At 43.2% G+C, this 13,160-nt stretch overlaps 1 protein-coding gene across 1 annotated transcript in view; it reads left to right on the plus strand.

Moving 5' to 3' along the window:
• Window positions 1–13,160, plus strand: part of PPP1R1A (protein phosphatase 1 regulatory inhibitor subunit 1A) — a 79,530-nt gene that overhangs the window by 43,875 nt on the left and 22,495 nt on the right. Inside the window, exon 2 of the mRNA XM_053369865.1 lies at window positions 11,877–11,937. Coding sequence (XP_053225840.1) covers window positions 11,877–11,937 — 61 coding nt within the window. The remainder of the gene's footprint in view (window positions 1–11,876; window positions 11,938–13,160) is intronic.

Genomic DNA, 13,160 nt, shown 5'->3' on the forward strand with positions numbered 1-13,160 from the left:
TAAGGAGAGGGCTGGAAAGACTCAGCTCCCTGGGCGCCTGGCTTATGCCTGTGTGCTGCATCCTGCTACAAAGAGTTGGCTAGATCTGTGTGGTCCTTTTATGTGTGTGCTTTTAAAAAAGAAAACAAATATGTTCAGGCGTAAAGCTTGCAGCTTGCCTGGTGGGGGCACACAGACCTCTCTTGGACCCCACTTTCCCTTCTGACATTCACTCCAGAGTGCATCTGCCCCCACCCCACAAATCATGCATAATCCCAGACAATTTCCCACCCATGTTCTTTTCACATATGTTCTGCTTTGCCCCATTTATGTTTCCATTATTTGCTTTTAAAAAAATACATTACATTTTGTATACAAATACATTACTTACTGTACTATAAAACGGTGCTGCTGTAAGTGGTGATTTGTGGACTGGTTCTAGCCTGTGAGTCAGCAGCTGCTGGTTCCCAATGACTCCACCACAGTCCAGGTTGGGTGGGATGCTTAGGGACCAGATGTGGAACATGAGGGGCGGAAATTGCCAGTCTAGCACGTTGGATAGCTTGAGAAGCAATCCTGCCACACAAGATGGTCTGAAGGCTCCTTTTAAAGTTCTACAGGGTTCCCCCCCCCCCCAGGTTTACAATCTTGTAAAACAAGTACAACAGGCAATAGCCACTTTGAACAGTTAGCGTGCAACTGCTGTCAGATTAACATTTGTGAAATCCATCTTTTGCAAATAGAACCAATATGCATATTTTGCATAATATATACTGGCATTTTTATAAGTCAACGGAGAGGTGGTGGTGGTGGTGGTGGTGGTGGTGGTTATATTCAGTGCTTTCTTCTGGGGGGGGGGATGCAGGGGTATTCATACCCCTAAACATTTTATGAATCTAATGGGAGAAGAAACTTAAAAAAATTAAATTGTTAGTTTCTTCTCTAGCACGATAATCGTCAGTTCCGTTCCTACCCCCGATGGCAGCCTCATTTCCTGTCACGGTGTTTTCTGAGTCTCAGATGGAATTCTGGATTTGTTGTAGTTTCTGAGTCACCTTCAAAGGTAGCCCCAAGTAGAGCACATTGCAGTAGTCCAAGCGGGAGATAACCAGAGCATGCACCACTCTTGCGAGACAGTCCGCGGGCAGGTAGGGTCTCAGCCTGTGTACCAGATGGAGCTGATAAACAGCTGCCCTGGACACAGAATTAACCTGCGCTTCCATGGACAGCTGTGAGTCCAAAATGATCCCAGGCCGCGTACCTGGTCCTTCAAGGGCACAGCTATCCCATTCAGGACCAGGGAGTCCTCCACACCTGCCTGCCTCCTGTCCCCCGAAACAGTACTTCTGTCTTGTCGGGATTCAACCTCCATCTGTTAGCCGCCATCCATCCTCCAACCACCTCCAGACACTCACACAGGACAATCACTGCTTTCACTGGTTCTGAATTAAAAGAGAGGTCATCCACATACTGATGAACACCCAGCCCAACCCCCTTGATGATCTCTCCCAGCGGCTTCATAAAGATGTTGAAAAGCATGGGGGAGAGGACAGAACCCTGAGGCACCCCACAAGTGAGAGCCCAGGGGTCTGAACACTCATCTCCCAACACCACTTTCTGGACACGGCCCAGGAGGAAGGAGCGGAACCACTGCTTAGCATTGCCCCCGTCTCCTCTAGACAATCCAGAAGGAGGTCATGGTCAATGGCAGGGGTCAGCAAACTTTTCAGCAGGGGGCCGGTTCACTGTCCGTCAGACCTTGTGGGGGGCCGGACTATATTTTGAAGGGAAAAGAATGAATGAATTTCTATGCCCCACAAATAACCCAGAGATGCATTTTAAATAAAAGCACACATTCTACTCATGTAAAAACATGCTGATTCCCAGACGGTCCGTGGGCCGGATTTAGAAGGCGATTGGGCTGGATCTGGCCCCCGGGCCTTAGTTTGCCTACCCATGGTCAATGGTGTCAAAGGCCACTGAGAGATGCAGCAGAACCAGGAAACAGCTTTCCCCTCTATCCCTAGCCCACCGGAGATCATTGACCAGTGCAACCAAGGCTTTTTCAGTCCCATGATAAGGCCTGAATCCTGACTGGAAGGGATCCTAATGGTCTGCATCCTCCAGGAGTTGTTCAGCCATTGAAATTTAGTTCAGCTGCTCCCCTGGGATGTTAGCTGATATGGCCCACACACTTTTGAGCATATTTTCATAACCAGGAGGTATAGAATCTTGATTTAAAAGAAGAAGGAGTGATGCCATGGGTCACATCTGGCTTTCAGCCTGGCAGTTTCCTACTCCTGCTCTTGCCCCAGAGTGTTTGCCCTGAATTCTAAATCTCTGGACCCAGATGGGGCATCCTTCCTAAATCTCTGGAGCTATAATAACAGTAATAATAATTTTATTATTTATACCCCGCCCACCTGGCTGCCATCTTTCCTAATCATGAGGAACGGCATTTGCTGTATAAATTACCTTATACTTCCTACGGTATCTCAGTTAGGCCTTAAATAGGCAATGGTGTGGGTTGTTGCTCTTGTTTTTGGTGGTATGTAAATTTTATTTTACATACTCTTGAGAAGACTCTTGAGAGTCCCATGGACTGCAAGAAGATCAAACGCATCCATTCTTAATGAAATCAGCCCTGAGTGCTCACTGGAAGGACAGATCGTGAAGCTGAGGCTCCAGTACTTTGGCCACCTCATGAGAAGAGAAGACTCCCTGGAGAAGACACTGATGCTGGGAAAGATGGAGGGCACAAGGAGAAGGGGGCGACAGAGGATGAGATGGTTGGATAGTGTTCTCGAAGCCACAAACATGAGTCTGACCAAACTGCGGGAGGTAGTGGAGGACAGGGGTGCCTGGCGTGCTCTGGTCCATGGGGTCACGAAGAGTCGGACACGACTAAACGACTAAACAACAACAACAACAACAACAACAAATTTTATTTCAACTTAATTGGCTTATCAATAAATAAGTTGACAGCCCTAAGGGAGGGAAATAGAGCCTTCTGATTATGCAGTCTCTCATCTGTCCTCTTAGTCGTCTGCGTGTGGACATGGAAAGTGACAAATTGGAGGAGGGTGTCATTCTCACTCAAGCATGCTCCGAGAACATGTGCGCACTTCAAAGAACACTAGTGAGTGTGTGTCCTGTGTGTGTGTGTGTCAATGTGTGTGTCGATGTGTGGAGTGCTGGCAGAGACGAAGAGCAAAGGATGATGATCTGTCTTCAGGAGTCCTTGATTGTTAGTGCATATTTTGCCTGTACTTCATCCTTCTTCTCTTGCAGAAAGTAGTGACTGTTTTCCTTGAAAAAACTGACCCAGATCTTAAGTAGCAGAAGTGAAGCAAATCTAAAGCAAGGTGCCTCTGCCTGTTTTGGTGGTGTGTGTGTTACATTCTTCCTCTTCCACCCCCCACATCCTCATGGTCCCTAGACCTCACTGTTCAGAACGGCTCCCTGATCTTCTGCAGAGGCTTTATGAGGGGCTGGAGGGGTCAGGAAAATCCCCTTGCTCAAGCTTCCTTCTTCTCTTGCTGTTTGTGATGCAAGCTAGCATTAATGATGGTGATACTGAGCTGTCATACAGTTATGGAGAAAGGCTTTAAAGTGCACAAGACACACTACATGGCTGCAATCCTATAACTTAGGTTCAAGCTTGTACAATTATAGTTGATTCAGAGGCCTTGTGCAAGGAACCTACTTTCCCCAAAGATTGGGCTTTCTACACTAAGGAAAGTGATGGGGAAATATCCTGGAAAAGGTAGGATAGCTGCCGTTAAGATGGATTTGGCAACATCAAATGGCTGAGACTGAATTTAGAGAGGCTGTGTACCACCAAAATGCACATGTCTGCAGCATGGACTGTAATTTGCACCTCCCAGCAACCTCAGAAGCTCATGCAATGAGAAAGCTGCAGTTATTCGGTCAGTGACCAGTGTGTTGGCTGCCATTTTCCCCAGCAGTTGCCTTTCGTGCACCACATGGGTGCCTTCTGCAGACAGCAGGGAACACATTAAACTTTCTGCAATGTTACTATAGGTGTGGAGGGGAAGGAAAGGTGGATCTGATCTTTCAGCTGCCACCAGCTTGATCTTTGTTTGACTCTGGGCTGTGCCCCGCTTTCAAAGACCAGGTGAAGAAGTCGCTTTTGCGTATGGCGTTATGCAGCTCAGTCTTTGAGTGCCAGTTGGAAGATACCCCACATGTTTCTCAGGCTGTATTTATGCTGACTTCCTCTATCCTACAAATTGGCTTAATGGCTGATTTGTCTCTCCAAGGAACCTGGGAGATGGGGATCTGTCTATGAAACATGCGTCAGCTAGAGGCCTCCTAACCAGTTGTAGCTCTAAGGCAGGAAATGCCAACCCAGTGCCCTCTATAACATGTGCTACAATTCCCCAAAGCCCCCACTAGTATGATCAGTGGTCAGGGATAAGTGAAGTTGTTGTCTGTGGTATCTCGGTGGCACCATCTTGACTTCCTCTGCTCTAGGGTTTGGGTGGGTTCAAGGTGTCCTCAGAAGATTGATTTTAAAATGTGGGAGGCACTGCTTCTCACTTGGACATCAGAAACACCTCCCACTGGAATATGGAAAGTCACTTAATTTACCAGTTGGAGGAAAGGGAACTGTCTTATGCTCCTTTTGCCCACCCTCCCCCTACGCTTGCAGTAAGGTTGGCACTGGCAATATCATGAAAGAGCACAAACCAGGGATGCAGAATCTGTTGCCCTCATGATGTTGTTGGACTCACAAATTCTGCCAGCCCCTACCAGCATGGCCAATTGTCAGGGTTGAAGGGAGATGTATTTCAGCAACACCTGGAGGGCCATAGATGTCCAGAAGGATCATGCTGTGCTCCAGGAGCTGTCTGTTTATGAATGCCACCCTTGTCTCCTACTGAGGTCCATCCTAAACAGGTCTTCTTTGGGTGCAGAGAGGAGGGACGGCAGGCTGCTGAGCAGGACCATTGTCAGTCTGCTCGTATGCACATGTTGCATTAGTTCAAAGTGGTTTGCAGATAGATGATGAATAAAGTGCACCCAAACAAGAAACCAAGATCTCTGAGTTTAAAAACAACCCAGAACCAGCAGCAGATAAATCAGGCCAGATGGTTACAATATTAGACTAAAAAATATTTTAATCTCACACTGTGGCAACATTAAAAACACAGGCGCTGATTTAAAATGCCTTAGTGTAAATAAACAGTTTCATCTGCTGCTCAAAGGGAATTTATCAGAGCAATTCACAGCTATTTAGATCTAAGTAGATACCCTTTGAAAAGAGAATTACGGAGGGACTTCCGGTTAGCGCCAGCGCTTAATGGCGGATTTCTCCCGGAGCTCCGGGAGAGATCTGCTTCGTGGGTTCGGGTCCTGTCAGCTACGGCGGAGCGGGGACCCTAAAAAATCACAGGCGCATAGCCAGTGAACTGGAGACTCGGCGGGCACCTTTGCGCCCCCCCGACGCTGTGAAATAGCCTTTTTAAAGGCTGCGGATCAGCGGAGGGTGTGTTGGAGCGGTGCTGAGAGTCGTCTTCACCCAGCCTGCGAAGCGAAGCCGCGTCGCCATTAGCGGAGAGCGCTGACTTCTTCCAGTGAATTTGGATTAAAAGGAACATCTATCCGTGAGTAGGATTGACCGCTAAAATATAATTTGACACTAAAATTGAAGAAATTGGATACCGAGACGGACAAGCACCAAAAAGGAAGTCTGCTTTCCGTCCTGTAGCAAGATCAAAGCGAAAGGCATTTCAGCCGTAACCGTTTGAAAGGGGAGTTGTGAGAACTAATAAATCCACCACCAAGCAAAGAACTCCCTCCCCGAAGGCAGGAGGGGGAGGGAAGAAGACTTTAAAGTGTTTTCCTGCCTTTTTAAAAAGAAATTGAGCTATTTACCGCTGCTCCTGTACCTGGGATCGGACTGCCGGAGAAAAGGAACCGGCTTAGGATTGTTGATACAAGAAGGTAAAAAAGTATCTCTAACTAACTAACTAACTAACTAACTGATTTTGGCTACTCTCAACTTGAAACATTTATTTTGTTGCACAGTAAAGCTATTTTGCAGGACATTATTGACTTGGATTCTTTAGAAAGAGAAAGAACAATTGAAAAGAACTAGAAGGACTTTTGTTTGATTTCTGGAGAGTGGGAGACTAATTTGAAAGTAAGGAATTGACTGTACGCCCTCTAGAGGATTTATAAATTGTTTCAGCAACAAGTGGAGTTTAAAATCTGAGAACCTTTTGTCTGACAGCTCAAGAGTGTGGGAATGACCTTGAGTAAAAGACTTTGTTATGGCAGATGGTAAAGAGAAATTTCACAAGAAAGAGGATTTACAAGAAACAACCTTGAGATCTGGCAGACAATACAAAGTTGACTCTTCCATGCAAAGAAGGGCTTCTGTATCAGGAGCCCCTGGAACTACAGTTATACCAAAGGCAAAAGTGAAAATAATGTCTTCAGAAGAATCCTTTGCTAAGGTATTGGAGAAGATAAGTGACTCTTTAGAGGAATTAAAAAAGCAAGGTGCAGAAACCAAAGTACAAGTTGCTGAAACAAATAAAAAAATTGAAGAAATCTCTGGGAAAATTGACTCAAATACAAAAAGTATAACTGACCTTGGGAATAAAGTGAACTCAAATGCAGAAGCAATTGGGAAATTATTGGAAGAATCATCTACAACAAGAAAGATAGCTGAGGAAGCTAAAGAAATTGCAACTGCTGCTGAGGGAAAGTTTCCACCAGTGTTTAAGAAACTAGATGAGTATGAACTGGCACTTTCAATGCAAGATATGCAACGCAAGGAGAGGAACCTAAGGATCAGACTTGTGCCGGAAAAGGAAGAAGACAACCTGGTGGACTACCTGACAAAAGAATTTTCTGACTTTTGGAAGCAGGAGCTGGACAAAGAACAATTTAAGATAGAAAGTGCATTTAGACTGGGAGCAAGGCAGAGGAAGAACAGACCCAGAGACTGTCTAATAACTCTGAGATCAAAGGAGGAACAGGACAAGATACTGAACCTGCATTACCAAACAACCCTTCGAATTGAAGATTTTCACATTGAGATTTTTAAAGACATCCCGAAAAGTATTTTGGACGCAAGAGGACACTACAAGGACCTGGTGATACTGCTGAAAAGGAACTACATACAATTCAGGTGGGAGTTTCCCCAAGGCTTGTCTTTTAAATACAAGGGGAAGAAAAGAAGAATAAAGACAGTGAGTGACAAAGACAAGTTCTTGGGAGAACACGAAGAAGACCTACAGAAAGAGACGTATCCAGGCCAAGGGCATCCTTCATTAGATACGGACACGGAACCACCGACGAATGAGGAACAAAAATTGGGAGCTGTAGGAGGAAAGAGTAAATAACCCCATCATGGCTCTGCAACTTCTAACCTGGAACTGTAACGGTCTAAACAACCCCCGAAAAAGGAAAAACATATTTCATGCTTTAAAGAAAGACCAATTGGACTTGATTTGTCTACAAGAGACTCATGTGACAAGAGCACACAGAAAATTATTAATAAATAAGAGATTGGGACAAGAATTTATATCTTCAGACAGAGTAAAAAAAAGAGGAGTGGTGATCTACGCAAAGGAAAATCTGCAACCGAAACAAATCTTTAAGGATGACCAAGGAAGATATTTGGCAATTGAAATTCAATTCCAAGGAGAAAAATTTTTGATAGTGGGAATATATGCACCAAATGAAGGGAAAGCAGAATTTTTTAAGAAGTTGCATGAGACTTTAATGGACTATATGGATTATAAACTAATCATGATGGGAGATATGAATGGAGTGGTTTCAACAAATATGGATAAAGCACAAAGACAGGTAGTTACAAAAGATGGAAGACTACCAAAAACTTTCTTTGAAATGACTGACAATATGGATTTGATTGACATTTGGAGAATAAAACACCCATTAGAGAGAGAGGGAACCTTCTTTTCTGAAGCCAAAATGACATGGACTCGGATCGACCAAATCTGGGTGACTAGCAGTATGGCGTCGATTATAAAAAAAGTGGAAATCTGCCCCAAAACTCTCTCCGACCATAACGCAGTAAAGATGGTGATGAAGCAAACAACAACTGGTTCCTTCAGATGGAGAATGAACGACACCTTATTTAGAGACGAGGAGATTTGTAAAAAGGCCCAAAAAACTTTGAAAGATTACTTTGAAATCAATTTAAGGACTAAAGTAGAAAAAAGAATAATATGGGACGCAAGTAAAGCCGTGATGAGAGGGTTTTTGATACAACAAAATACATTAAAGAAAAGAATGCAAAACGAGAGGAAAGTGAAAATTTTGGAAAAGATAAAAGAAGGGGAAAGGAAATTAAGACTGAAGCCAAAATCGCAAGAGATTTTAAGAGAAATAAAACTGTACCAAATACAATACATGGAACTGATGAATCAAGAAATAGAATGGAAAATTAAACAAATGAGACAAAAGACCTTTGAATCTGCAGATAAATGTGGTAAGCTATTGGCTTGGCAAATAAAGAAGAGACAAAAACTCAACACGGTAACAAGCTTAGAAGTGGATGGAAAGAACATATGCAACCCAGGGGAGATTAGAAACTGCTTCCAGAACTACTTTAGACAATTGTACACACAAGGGCCGCAGAATGGAATGGATATACAACAATTCCTCGAGAAAAATGGGCTGAAAAAGATTTCGCAGGAAAGTAAGACAATTTTGAACCAGGAGATATCAGCGCAGGAAATAGAAGATGCCATTCAAAATATGACGTTGGGCAAATCACCTGGACCGGATGGACTGACTTCCAAATATTATAAAGTTCTGAAGGAAGGGTTGATACAACCTTTGAAGGAAGTCTGTAATGAGATTATGGAGGGGAGGAAGGCACCCGATACGTGGAGAGAGGCTTACATTACACTTATACCAAAGACAGAGACTGAAAAGACCCAACTTAAGAACTACCGACCCATCTCGTTATTAAATGTGGACTATAAAATCTTTGCTGATGTTTTAGCAAAGAGACTGAAAAGAGTTTTGATGGAGGAGATTCATGGGGACCAAGCAGGCTTTCTCCCGAAAAGGCATTTGTCGGAGAATGTAAGGAATATAATTGACATTTTGGAAAAGTTGGAAGTGAACATAAACACTAAGGCTGTTTTGATATTTGTGGACGCCGAGAAAGCCTTTGACAACATTTCTTGGAGTTTCATGTTGAAGAACCTCCGGGGGATGGGGGTAGGCCAAGGGTTTGAGAATGGTATAAGTGCAATATATTCTGAACAGAGGGCAAAATTAATTGTGAATAATGTGGTTACAGAAGAGTTCAAGATTGAAAAAGGGACACGACAGGGGTGCCCTATCTCCCCATTACTTTTTATATCGGTCCTGGAGGTTTTGCTTAATATGATCAGGAGGGACCAGTTGGTTAAAGGGATTCAGGTCGGAGCCAAACAATACAAACTGAGAGCATTTGCAGATGACCTAGTACTTACATTGCAAGAGCCAGAAGCTAGTACGAAAAGAGTTTTGGAAATAATCCAAGAGTTTGGTCAATTGGCAGGTTTCAAATTGAATAAGTTAAAGACTAAGGTATTGGAGAAAAATTTAACACAGGTTGAAAAAGAAAGGTTTCAGAATGAGACGGGGTTGACTGTGGTTAAAAAAGTGAAATACCTGGGTGTGAATATGACAGCTAAGAATGTGAACTTATTTAAAGACAATTATGAAAAAACTTGGACAGAAGTGAAAAGAGATTTGGAGATTTGGTCAAACTTGAAGCTTTCCTTGTTAGGTCGAATTGCAGTTATAAAGATGAATGTATTGCCAAGAATGTTGTTTTTATTTCAAGCATTACAAATAATGGATAAAATGGACTGTTTCAAGAAGTGGCAGAAAGATATATCTAAATTTGTCTGGCAGGGCAAGAAGCCCAGAATTAAATTTAAGATATTAACGGATTCAAAGGAAAGAGGGGGGTTTGCCCTGCCAGACTTTAAACTGTACTATGAAGCGGCAGCTTTCTGCTGGCTAAAAGATTGGCTGCTTCTTGAAAATACAGACATTTTGGATTTGGAAGGTTTTAACAACGTTTTTGGTTGGCATGCATATTTGTGGTATGACAAGGTTAAAGCACATAAAAGTTTTAAAAACCATATTGTCAGAAAAGCACTACTAAATGTTTGGGTCAGATATAAAGATTTGCTGGAAAATAAAATCCCAAGGTGGTTGTCGCCAATGGAAGCAAAGGCAGTTAAAAAGTTAAACATGGAACCGAAGTGGCCAAGGTATTGGGAAATCTTGGAAAAGGAAGGGGATAAATGGAGATTGCAGAGTTTTGAAAAACTAAAAGGGAAGGTGAGAGATTGGCTGCATTATCACCAAATAAATGAAGTGTTTAAATTGGATAGTAAAATTGGCTTCCAGGTGGAAAAATCAAAATTAGAGATCGAACTGTTAGAATCCAGTACTAAGAATTTGTCAAAAATGTATAATTTGCTGCTGAAATGGAATACACAAGATGAAACGGTTAAATCGGCTATGATTAAATGGGCTCAGGACATTGGTCATAATATTTTGTTTGCTGATTGGGAAAAGTTGTGGACCACCGGGATGAAGTTTACGGCATGTAATGCCCTAAGAGAAAATATTATGAAAATGATATATAGGTGGTACATAACCCCAGTCAAGCTTGCAAAGATTTACCATTTGCCTGACAATAAATGTTGGAAATGTAAAGAAAAGGAAGGTACATTTTTTCACCTTTGGTGGACGTGCCCGAAGATTAAGGCATTCTGGGAAAGGATCTATAATGAACTTAAAAAGGTATTTAAATATACTTTTCCAAAGAAACCAGAGGCCTTTCTCTTGGGTATTGTCGGCCAGGGGGTGTTAAAGACAGATATAACTTTCTTTATGTATGCTACAACAGCAGCAAGAATACTCATTGCAAAGTACTGGAAGACACAAGATCTACCCACTCTGGAAGAATGGCAGATGAAGGTGATGGACTACATGGGTTTGGCAGAAATGACGAGCAGAATCCGAAACCAGGGAAGAGAAGCAGCGGAAGAAGAATGGAAAAAGTTCAAAGACTACCTAAAGAAATATTATAAAATTAATGACAGTTAGAATGATGTTGGACTAAAGTAAATGGTTACTATTAGTAATGGTTAAGACAAGGAGAATAAGGATGATTAGCTAAAATTTATAGTAAAATAAGGGAAGATTCGCTGAGCAATTGATTAGAATTTGGAATACAGAAATGGGAGGCATGAGGAAGTCGAAGAAGAAAGGTTCAAGAAATTAGGATATGAAATGGTACTTGTTTTCTTTTTGTTTGTTTGTTTATGTTCTGTTTTTGTCTCTTGTTTGTTTATGTATGTTTTGCTTGTATGATTATAAAAATTGTTTAATAAAAATATTTTAAAAAAAAAAATGAAAAGAGAATTACGTTTCCTCAGGGGTTGTATTTCCTTATATTGGCAAGGGTATTTGGCCCTCGCTGGTAATGGTGGTGCTGCCTCGATTATTTGACCCCAGCTTCCAACTGGTAGTTGGAGACAGAGCCAGCCTGGTGGTCCCCTGGTCTCAAGCCCCCCTTCAGCCATGGGCTTAGCTCACTGGGCCATCTTTGACTTAACGCCATCTCTCAGCCCAACCTCCCTCCCAGGGTTGTCTCAGGGATATACGGAGGAGAACTGTGAAAGCCATCATTGAGTACCTTGGTGAAAAGGCATAGTATGAACAGAACAAAATAAAGAAAAGCCGCATCCTGTGGCTTTGTAGTTGCTGTCCATTTATTGCCTGTCTCTCTACCCATTTCTGCTATATTTAAGTGTTTGGACAAAAGTGGTTCTGAGTGCCTAACGCCCCCACCCCTCTCCCACTCTTTTTTCTTATAGATCCGAAGACGTCGCCCAACTCCAGCTACCTTGGTCTTAAGCAGTGACCAGTCATCTCCTGGTGAGAGCCAAAACATACTCATCCATATTTTGGGGTGTGTCACTAGTTTGTGGGAGCAGCTTCAGAAATAAACAAGGAGACCTTTGTGACAGGGTCTGTTGCACTGTTGAGCCATTTTATTGGCCCAGAAGATGCCCTTATGGATCCCTAACATATACCTTGCTCTGTCATGGGCAATGAGAACTGTTTTCCTAGCCAATTGTTCCCCTGAAGGGCATGTTATATGTAGGGCTGCCTCTGAAGATGGTTTGGAAACTTCAGTTGGTGCAGAATTCAGCGGCTATGTTGCTCCATGGGGCTAGACGGTTTAAGCATATTATACCAATCCTGGCCCGACTGCACTGGCTGCCAATTAGTTTCTGGGTCTGTTTCAAAGTGTTGGTCTTGACCTATAAAGCCTTAACCTGCTGATGACTGCAATACCTGAAGGACTGCCTCTCCCCATATAAACCAGCCCAGACCCTGCAGTCATCACCTGAGGCCCTTCTTCGTGTGCCTCCTCCAAGACAGGTCCGGAGGGTGGCAGCACAAGAATGGGCCTTCTCTGCAGTGGCTGTGGAATGCTCTCCCCAGGGAAGTTCACCTGGCACCTTCAGTATACACCTTTAGGCGCCAGGTGAAAACATTCCTCTTCAACCAGGCCTTTGGCTGACTGACACCCAATGCCCTTTTAAATGTGTTGTAGGGGGGTTATTATTATTGGTTCTTATTTTTTATTACGTATTGGGGGTATTGTATTTTTATGTTACGAGTCACCCTGAGATCTACAGATGGAGGGTGGTATGCAGATTTCATAAATAAAAAAAATGTTGCAAGGTGTTTGTTGTTGGCCTGTGTCTCCCTGCTGGTTTTTTGAGAGGTCTTTTTCTTTTTTGGCAATCACTTGTAGCTGAGTAAGATGGACCTAGTGCAGGAAGGTGGACAACCTACAGCCCTAGAGCTGCATAGGGCCTTCAGCTGAAATCTGTTACCTCACCCTGCCCTCAATAGTATAGGACCAGGCTCTTTGAAGGACTTCCTGTACCCATATGCAGCTACCTGGACTTTAAAATTGGTCTCAGAGGTCTTGCTCACGTTTCCTTTCATCAAGATCTATTAAACTGGCAGTGACTAGAGACAGGGTCTTCTCAGTGTTGGCTCTGCACCTGTGGAGCTCCCTCCCGAGGGATACATGCAGCTTCTTTCTACCACAGTGCTATGAAACACCCTCCCTGGGGGGTGTC

The sequence above is a fragment of the Podarcis raffonei genome, chromosome 2 (genome assembly GCF_027172205.1).
Source record: "Podarcis raffonei isolate rPodRaf1 chromosome 2, rPodRaf1.pri, whole genome shotgun sequence".
Taxonomy (NCBI): Eukaryota; Metazoa; Chordata; class Lepidosauria; order Squamata; family Lacertidae; genus Podarcis; species Podarcis raffonei.